At 45.4% G+C, this 10,402-nt stretch overlaps 1 protein-coding gene across 2 annotated transcripts in view; it reads right to left on the bottom strand.

The window, feature by feature from the left end:
• LOC125292332 (alsin-like) overlaps positions 1-10,402 on the bottom strand; it is a 51,251-nt gene that overhangs the window by 28,299 nt on the left and 12,550 nt on the right. For both annotated transcript variants that reach the window (XM_048239554.1, XM_048239555.1), the window contains exons 8-15: positions 7,046-7,142; positions 6,287-6,364; positions 4,708-4,881; positions 3,665-3,836; positions 3,113-3,299; positions 2,854-2,919; positions 914-1,109; positions 496-627 (exon numbers count right to left, since the gene is read on the bottom strand). In XM_048239554.1, the coding sequence (XP_048095511.1) occupies positions 496-627; positions 914-1,109; positions 2,854-2,919; positions 3,113-3,299; positions 3,665-3,836; positions 4,708-4,881; positions 6,287-6,364; positions 7,046-7,142 (1,102 nt within the window). The remainder of the gene's footprint in view (positions 1-495; positions 628-913; positions 1,110-2,853; positions 2,920-3,112; positions 3,300-3,664; positions 3,837-4,707; positions 4,882-6,286; positions 6,365-7,045; positions 7,143-10,402) is intronic.

Consider the following 10,402-nt stretch of genomic DNA (forward strand, 5'->3'; position numbering starts at 1 on the left):
GGCTGAGCCTTGAGCTTTGAAGGTACACTATGCAGTTTCAGGCATGTTTGGCGACTGTAGAGCTCCCCCTAGAGTCATGATATATTTATTCTTTACTCTGACATTGTAAATAGCCTACTTCTCGTGGCTTGTTCCCCTGTACACAATGAAATGCTGTTGTTGTGGAGGCAAAGGACTAACAACGGGCAAAAACTACCTCCAAAGAGCTATATCTACTGACAAGATAATGATTTATGATTCTCCCGAGTGTCTGCGGGTCGAATATTTTTTAAGTTGCATGGCTGGTTCTCTCGTTAGCAACTCTATGCTGTATGGCTATGCTAGGTGAACAATTCCCCAATTACAAGTTTGTTTACCATCTTACTGGCTTCGTAAAGGTTATATTAAGGTGACAATCTTGCAGTGCACTTTTAAGCCTGAGGACAACCCTTGGGTTTGAGCCTGAGTAAAAGCCTTGGGCTATCCCCTATCGTGATAGTGATGACAGTCACTCACAGAGGCCTTTGTGGGCAGGCTCCTCCAGAAGTCCAGCGTCTTCTCCGCCTCCTTCCTGTGTTTGAGCAGCTGCAGGGCTATAGCCTCAAACCGGGAGCAGCGCTCATCCAGCAGAGAGTACTCCTCAGACTCCTGACAGGGACACACAGCATCATCATTATCATCATCATCATCATCATCACCATAACCACCACCATCACCATAGTAAACCTAACTGGGAGCAGTGCTCATGGAGCACAGATCACTCCTCAGATTCCTTACAGGGACTCACACCATCATCACCACAAAAACAAAACACATTCATGTGTCATTGATGAGGAATCGTGTGTGTGTGTGTGTGTGTGCGCGTGTGTTTATTGTGTGTTTTTGTGTGCATGTGTGCATTCGGTGTGTGTGTGTGTGTGTGTATGTGACTGACCACATGGAAGCAGGTGGCCAGCTTCAGCAGAAGTCGACTATACTGGTGCATGTGTTTGACAGGCAGGTAGAGCAGGGACTGCAGCAGACCAGGACCAGAACCAGAATTAGAAACAGGACTCGAGACAGGAGAGGAACCTTTGTCTTTGGGCTCGGACAGCTGCTGAAGAACCTCCAGCTTCTTCCCAAAACACTCCCTAGAGGAGCAGAGAGAAGAGCAAGAATGCAGTTAAACACAAATATAAGCAAGAGTGCATATTAATATAGTCTACATAAAATTGCTGTATGAACCAAAGTCCTTTAATGCAAGTCCCTCCACTCAGCGGCCATATTGTAACACTTTTTGGGCTCTCATCTATTTCGGCAGAAATGCAAGTGCGCAAGGCTTCACGACACCAACACCATTGGCAAGATCACACCACAGGATTGGCACAATGTATTCACATGTCGACTTTTTTGCCTCGGAAGGGGCGGGATATGTGTAGACAACTGCCATATTGGCGTTACAAACTAACCCCATGCATTTTTTATGGAGGATTTTTTGAGTGCTGTGTCTCCTCATTAGAAAGTCTCTGTATGCTTGATCATCCTTAAGCACTATGTGGATGTTTGATTTAGTTTTTTTAGTATATTTAGTATTTTTTTTATCTTCTACTGTCTCTATTGTGCAGTGGAATTTTTTATATTTATATACTTATATTACTTTTTCTGCTGTAAGTGCATGTTGTGTGTGATGTCTGTATGCTACTTTGACCTTGAATTTCCCCTTGGGGATCAATAGAGGATCTATCTATCTATACTGATGTTAGCACTAGGGGTTTCACATTCATTGTTTTTCATAATAGTTGTCGACTTGTCAATTTGTTATGTACCGATACAGTGCGCTGGTGCTAACATTACTGCTAGTGCTAGTTGTTATAGCAGGTGCTAACATTACTGCTAGTGCTAGCTATTGCAGCAGGTGCTAACATTACTGCTAGTGCTAGCATTTGCAGCAGGTGCCAACATTACTGCTAGTGCTAGCTGTTGCAGCAGGTGCTAACATTACTGCTAGTGCTAGCTATTGCAGCAGGTGCTAACATTACTGCTAGTGCTAGCATTTGCAGCAGGTGCCAACATTACTTCTAGTGCTAGCTGTTGCAGCAGGTGCTAATATTACTGCTAGTGCAGTAATCCATACAAGACGTGCTATTATTGTACTTCAGTTCAGCTGTACACAACCTACATGCCACTGTGGAAAAAGTCTCATTTTCAGCTAAACACTTCTATACATATCTATACCTATCCTTTACCCATTTTGTCCATGACCAGCTAACTGCTGTCTACAGCACTGACACTGATTTCATTAATGGACTAGTCAACCAGCTGATAAATTCCCTTTTAGTAGTTAAAGAGGAAGTGATATCATCAGTAGAAACACTCATTTTATGCACCATCAGTCATAAAGAAAGGGGAAGTGGTAGGTGAACACCTGTTAGCAGAAGCGCTAATAATATAGCGATTGATAGCGCTATCAGCAATGAGGAACATAAGAGGTAATGTTGGTAATGGCGGTTATAGTAGTAACAGTGGTAACAGATGTAGACTGTACGTATAGGAAGAACCAGTGACTTTCTAATGTGGAGACACAGCACTCAAAAAATCCTCCATAGAAATGCATGGGGCTAGTTTGTCACGCCAATATGGCCGTTGTCTACACATATCACACCCCTTCCTCGGCAAAACGTCGACATGTGAATACATTGAGCCAATCATATGGTGTGTTGTGAAGACATCGTGCCAATCATGTGTTGTGATCTCGCCGCTGGAGCAAGATTGGTGTCTTGAAGCCTTGCGCACGCGCATTTCTGCCGAAATGGATGCCCGACGAGTGCCCAAAAAGCTTTGTCAAATGGCCGCTGAGTGGAGGGACTTGCCTAAAAGGACTTTGGAAGAACTCACTGTAAGGGTTTGAGCAGGCTTAGGAAGCCACCCATCACCAAGAAATTTCCCACTGAGCTGCTGTACCTGAGAGACAGATGGGGGGGGGGGGTCAGGGAGAGAATGAGAGGTTGTGAGGAACAAAGGACAGTTCTTGCATAGGTCCTGCAGCAAACTGACAATTACACTCAAACAAAGATTCAATCAAATCAAATTAATCCATACAAAACTGAGTAGTACTGAGGATCATGCCTGATTAGTCAATGGATATCCTACTCACTCCTTATAGGTGTCCAGGAAGATGCCCGTCTGTTTGAGCATGGCGAGGCTCCGCACATCCCTCTCTCTTTGCAGGAAGCGGGTCAGGGAGACGGAGTGCTGACCAATCAGGTGACAGAGCCGACTGAAACTTCCTGCCAGGGTCTGCAGGAGCATGAAGGACTTGCAAAGACACGCCTTCACACTCTCTACGAGCCAATCACAGGAGGGCAGAAACAGGAAGTCACAGATCCATCTCACATAGCATGTTTTTGACTACTTCCACGGTTTTCTTCCTCAAAGGTGGACATTTCAGGTCTTGTTTTATTAAATGACAATCCACTTCTGTGGAAGCCTCCATGTGAGCATATCTGCAGAAAATGTAGTCCTAAAAAAAAAAAAAAAAAATATCATGGCACAAAAGAAAGCATAAATCAAATCAAGAGTAGTAGCTTCAACCACCTTACCAAATAACCAACAACTGGCAGACTCAGAACTGATCTCTTGAACTCTGACCTCTGACATATATTATTTGACCTTTGCCTTATGATCCTTCCCAGATTGCAGTACCCACCCCGTGCCAGTAGGGGGCGTAGTATCTGGCTCCTGATGGCGCTGAGGTGGCAGTAGAACTTCCTCTCTGCAGCACAGAGCTCATGCAGAGTGGAGATGAAACCCATGATGTTCTGATCTGACAGAGCAAGGCAGGTCTGACCGCCACCAAATACATTGCTCAGATAACCCATCTGGACACACACACAAACACAAACACAAACACAAACACAAACACAAACACAAACACAAACACACACACACACACACACACACACACACACACACACACACACACACACACACACACACAAACACATGAGATGAAACCCATGATGTTCTGATCCAACAGAGTAGGGCAGCTCTGATTGCTGCCAAACACAAACACTAACTACAACCACAGCAGTTCAGGAGTTTTTGTGTGACCCACGGTTCGATACATACCTCAATGTGTGCAGCATGCTAATGATGCTAACCAGATTGAATAGTAATTTAGCTAGTCGTCTTCTATGTGTCCTTGATTTCACGACGTGAGGCGGGAGATGTGTGTTGCTTATGCGGCTGCGTAAGCTGCAAAGCGCTGTGTATAGTATAAGTATATATACTCTTTTGATCCCGTGAGGGAAATTTGGTCTCTGCATTTATCCCAATCCGTGAATTAGTGAAACACACTCAGCACACAGTGAACACACAGTGAGGTGAAGCACACACACTAATCCCGGCGCAGTGAGGGGTTAGGTGCCTTGCTCGGGGAGCAGTGAGGGGTTAGGTCAAGGGCACTTCAGCCGTGCCTACTGGTCGGGGTTCGAACCGGCAACCCTCCGGTTACAAGTCCGAAGCGCTAACCAGTAGGCCACGGCTGCCCAACTGTGGGAAACACTGTGTCATGATTCTGCCTTTTCACGCCGTGACACGGGTTCATGAATATGAGTATTGCAATTTCGGTTTTGATACGCATATCGATACAGCCCTAACAGACACAGACACAGACACAAACACACAAGCATGCACACAAGCATGCACGCACGCACGGACATGAACACACTCACACACACAGGTACGTACATTCATGCAGAATGGCAGTAGAGCAGGCGTCTGTGTGTATGTGCCTGTAGGCCCATCCTCGGCCACCTGCTCTCCGCTGTAGTAGAGGATTGGCTGGACACAGTCTCCATCAGCCAGCAGCAGCGTGTGGGTTTGACCAGCACCCACATCCCACACACGGATCCCCTCCGACATCTAACACACGCACGCACACACGCACACACACACACACACACACACACACACACACACACACACACACACACACACACACAATCAGAAACTCAAAATCCAAAACGGACCACAACATACAAAGAATCTCTGTTATACACACGCGCACGCACGCACGCGCGTGCGTACACACACACATAATCAGAAACTCACAATCCAAAATGGACCACAACATAAAAAGAATCTCTGTTATACACACGCACACACACACACACACACACACACACACACACACACACACACACACACACACACACAATGTCCTGAATGATTCCTGTAATCTCTGCTGTGTTGTTCTGGGCCTTGTCTGATGCTAAGCAGCATGTCATGCTGAGAGGTTTATGACTCAGTTTGAGGCTTGTGTTCTAACACACTTATTACAACAGCAATCATCAGGGACCGGATCACTGTACAGACTGTAGGATAAAGCATCATTTAGTACTTATCTATGAATAGTACTGTATTTTTGCCTTTCTGTTGAGAAGCTAACTGCATCCCCTACACATATGTATCCATCCTCTGAACAATGGCAATAAAGCTGAATATAGTGTAGGTGGAGTGGGTGGTGTGTGTGTTGTGGATGGTGAGGAAGGTGTAGGTGGTGTAGAAGGGAGTGGGTGGTGTAGGTGGTGTGGGTGGTGAGGAGGATGTAAGTGGTGTAGGTGGATTGGGTGGTGTAGGAGGGTGTAGGTGGAGTGGGTGGATTGGGTGGTGTAGGTGGAGTGGGTGGTGTGGGTGGTGTAGGAGGGTGTAGGTGGAGTGGGTGGATTGGGTGGTGTAGGTGGGTGGATTGGGTGGTGTAGGTGGAGTGGGTGGATTGGGTGGTGGAGGATGTAGGTGGTGTGGGTGGTGTAAGTGGTGTAAGAGGGTGTAGGTGGTGTGGGTGGTGTAGGTGGAGTGGGTGGATTAGGTGGTGTAGGAGGGTGTAGGTGGAGTTGGTGGATTGGGTGGTGTAGGTGGAGTGGGTGGTGTAGGAGGGTGTAGGTGGAGTGGAGTGGATTGGGTGGTGTAGGTGGAGTGGGTGGTGTGGGTGGTGTAGGTGGAGTAGGAGGGTGTAGGTGGAGTGGATTGGGTGGTGTAGGTGGAGTGGGTGGATTGGGTGGTGAGGAGGGTGTAGGTGGTGTGGGTGGTGTAAGTGGTGTAGGAGGGTGTAAGTGGTGTAGGTGGAGTGGGTGGAGTAGGAGGATGTAGGTGGAGTGGGTGGATTGGGTGGTGAGGAGGGTGTAGGTGGAGTGGGTGATGTGGGTGGTGTAAGCGGTGTAGAAGGGTGTAGGTGGTGTGGGTGGTGTAGGTGGAGTGGGTGGTGTAGAAGAGTGTGGGAGGGTGTAGGTGGTGTGGGTGGTGTAGAAGGGTGTGGGTGCAGCGTTACCTTAACAGGTTGAGGAGCCGTGCTCAGAGAGTTCAGGTGACCCAGCTGCCCTGCTTTATTACTGCCCCAGGAGAACACCTGGCGGAGGGACACACGCGCCCACGCACATGCACATGCGCGCACACACACACACACATGCGCACAGACGCACAAACACACACACACACACACACACACACACACACACACACACACAAAACACACACACAGTTCAATCACCAAATAGCGCTTCCCTTAAGTCCTCCCTTTCATCTGTTTATTAAATCGAAAAACTATTTGAAAACGTCCATCCTGTTTCACCTCAGCTGCCCCTGCAGAGAGCCGTGCTAGCCACACAAGGGCAGCGCTGTGGAGGCCCTGTACTGGAGCAGCTGAGTGAGCACAGACAGCGCCGAGTCATGTTTTCCACACTCTGGCGGTAAGTTGCGGACTCATGGCTTTAGAACCGGTGTCTTTTTTAGGTTCATTTCATAGCAGTGCTCACCACAGAGAGAAATCTATGGAAACTGGAATATCATTGGGGAGGAGTGAGTGGGTGTGTGCGTGTTTGTGTTTGTGTGTACGTGTGTGTCTGTGTCTGTGGGTGTGGGTCTGTGTGTATGTGTGTGTGTGTGTGTGTCTGTGTGTATGTGTCGTGTGTGTGTGTGTGTGTGTGTGTGTGTGTGTGTGTGTCTGCATGTGTGTGTGTGTGTGTGTGTCGTGTGTGTGTCTGCGTGTGCGTGTGTGTGTGTGTGTGTGTGTGTGAGCGTGTGTGCTGACCTGACACTGTGCCGTGAGGGCCAGAGAGTGGTGAGCCCCAGCCTCCACCTTCACCACTTCCCTTTTACTCAGCGTCTTAATACAGAGAGGCTGCAGCCTGGGTAGAGGGAGAGAGGGAGAGAGAGAGAGAGAGAGAGAGAGAGAGAGAGAGAGAGAGAAATACACACAGTTATACACACAGAAACACAATTAAATAGAAATGCACAATCCAAAATAGACCCCCAACATACAACGAATCTCTGTTGGAAGTAGGGATGGGCATTCGATTAAATTTTCTAAGTCGATCGTCGGGAGAATTAACGATCGACTATCGATTAATCATTAATATTTCTAGGCCTATATTAAAATTAAATATTTATTTAACTTTTTATAAATTTAAAAATGCAATGAAAATACAAAAATACAGTGTGTTTTTCCTCGATGAGATCTTTATCACAAGAAGAATAACTTGGCAGTTAAACTGGTCGTTCGGTTAGGCTAAACTTAATGATATTAAGCGCTGCGGTGCTCTAAAGCAGCGGAATGCGACCCTCGTTTTTTCCAAAATCAGGGCTCGAATTACGTGGGAGCCAGAGGGAGCCGAGCTCCCATAGAGTGAGGACTGGCTCCCATGAAAGCAACAAAGTCAAAAACCTGAGGGGGTCTCTCATATCTGAAGGTGTCTGGCATTGTAATTTAATCTTAAACAACCGCTCATTATCCATCCCTGTGCGATCTTACCATTAAAGGCGTTAAATTAAAATATAGGCTACTACGGGACGTGAGACCTACACTCGCTCTTGAGCGCAGCATGACACTTCACCACCACACCACTAGACTATATGAGCAAACCGTATCGATTTGACAGCACTCGCAAATCTGAAGAGGTCACCCTGCTTTGATGTGAGTGTTTTGTCTATTTGCATAGGCGTTCATTGGACTAGCCTACGTGGCTGATACGTGAAAAGTCCTGTTTGCTGTTGAACTTACACTTCAACTATTCTATGTTGATTGAATAGTTGATTGAATGCAGCCTACAATGATTGTGTGATCTAGAAAGTTCCCAGCTATTTTGAAACACCTGTTAGCAATCCTTGATAGGGATCGACCGATATATCGGGCGGCCGATATATTGGCCCATATTTGCGTTTTTTTACGTGTATCGGCATCGGCCGATAAGCGGCTGCATTTGCCGATAGTTCTTTCCTGCATTATTTACATACAAGCGTCCACAGGCAGCTCTGTGTTGCTGGAGATGCTGCAATTCACGTGCAGACTGCCCCTCCCCCACAAGCTGAGTGCTGAAAGCCTGCTCTTCAAGACAACAGTAAACTTTAATCTTTCAAAGCGTCTTTTAACTGTTTGACTTAGCTGAAATATTGCCATACACTTTGAAGGTGGAAGCAAGTTTGTGGGTCCAAATGGAAAACGCGAATGATAGATAGGTACTTTATTTAATGCTTAATGCCTCGTTTATAAAACTGCTTGCCATTGTATTTAGGGAGCTGCAAATAGCTAAGTTGTAGGCTATCCATATGCATGCGGTAGCGTAGCTGTTACAAACACGTCAAATGATTCAGTAATGCCAACGTTGTTCCGTGGTATTTGTGGGAGTTTTATTCAGTGACCACCTGGCTGAGTGTTGGACGCGTGTGGTGTGTGTGTGTGTGTCTCCGTCTCCCTCCCTGAATACCTCTTCCATAAAACTGCTTGCCATTGTATTTAGGGAGCTGCAAATAGCTAAGTTGTAGGCTATCCGTATGCATGCTTTAGCGGTAGCTGTTACGAACACTGGTCAATCATATGATTAATGACGACGTTGTTCCGAGATATTTGTGGGAGTTTTATTCAGTGACCACCTGGCTGAGTTTTGGACGCGTGTGGTGTGTGCGTCTCCCTCCCCCTCTCCCTTTGAGCGGGGCAGAGTTGCTATCGCAGTGATATCAGAGCTTTAATAATGAGAGACGTGTTATATGTAGTTGAATATTAATTTGTGTTTATAGTGTACCAGACATACCGTGTATGCCTTACTTGTTTAGAGCCGTTTGCTAACGTTATCATTATCAATCCAGTTCAATGGTGGTTCGTCAGCTACCAAACAGAAGTTTGTGTGTGCGTCTGGTCTGTCTCACTCAGTGGAACACACGCATCACAGCGATATGAGAGTGCTGCGCTACCTGAAGGAGAGATTTTAAAACTTTGAGAGATATGATTTTATACCTTTTGACGTTGATGCCGTTTAGAACAGAAACATCTGACACATTATTTTCCTCTGCTGATTTATGTTCTGTGGTTGACAAATCTGGCAGCTTTTTTTAGAAAAATATAGACATAGAAAAATTGAAACCATGCACTTTATTTCAATAGCTACTTTTCAGGCTTATTGTTTTCTTATATTATTTAAATGTGTTGACAAAGGACATTTTGTGATGACCTGAATTATGTCTCAATATGTCAGCAAGCAATGAATCATCAAGGCTGTGTTGTAAGATGTTGATGAAATCATTTTGCACAGTTAACCATATTCAGTGCACCCATCCATAAGTTCAATAAATGTTCCTTTTTTAAATTGAGACTTATAACATTTGTTATCATCATTTGTGTAATTATGTGTCATTTGTATGATGTAAATTGAGGAAGCAAAATAAAAGCAGTATCGGCTCCAAATATCGGCTCAAGAAAATCGGCAGGCTGTATTGGTCATCGGCTAAGGCTGATGGAAAAAAAATCGGTATGGCTGGCTTTATTCATTTCTGCCAGTTAGTGCTTTTTCCCCTGTGTATAAGTTACACTACATGCATTATTGTGTTTGACACTGAGGATAGCCTATCTGAGACGGTGGTCTGGTTTAAATGAGTTACGTTGTGAAATTGAGAATGGCACAGACTAAATTGTTTAGTCTATTTCTTTGTATTGTGAAATTGAAATGAGATATGGACTATTATAATCAATAATATGTTGAAAATAAATAAAAGTAATCAATTTCTATGAAAAATCTATGTCTGTTGTGTGCGTGTGTCAAGGTAAAGCCTAGGCCTACAGTGTGCATACTGTACTGCGCAAAAGCGCCACTTGCGCCTAGGCTATTTCATTGTATCGCCGCCTTGTTAGGCTATGCGCGGGGTGTGCCAGCTTTTTGAGATAGAGAGACCCCCTTGGCCCTGTCCAAAATAATAAATTATAAAAAACAATCATGTTAATACTTAGACTGCGCAAAGCACAGGGCTTTATTTGGGGCAGGCGTATTGGCAGGCCTTTATTTCTACGTGCGTTTTATGAGACATGGGTTTCGTTTGGAGCGCATACCGCTATCAAAAGCATGCAGAAGATTTTCCGTTTGGTTTGGGATTTAATTTACTTTTGGACAGTTTGATTATA

This window comes from Alosa alosa, chromosome 3, assembly GCF_017589495.1.
Source record: "Alosa alosa isolate M-15738 ecotype Scorff River chromosome 3, AALO_Geno_1.1, whole genome shotgun sequence".
Taxonomy (NCBI): domain Eukaryota; kingdom Metazoa; phylum Chordata; class Actinopteri; order Clupeiformes; family Clupeidae; genus Alosa; species Alosa alosa.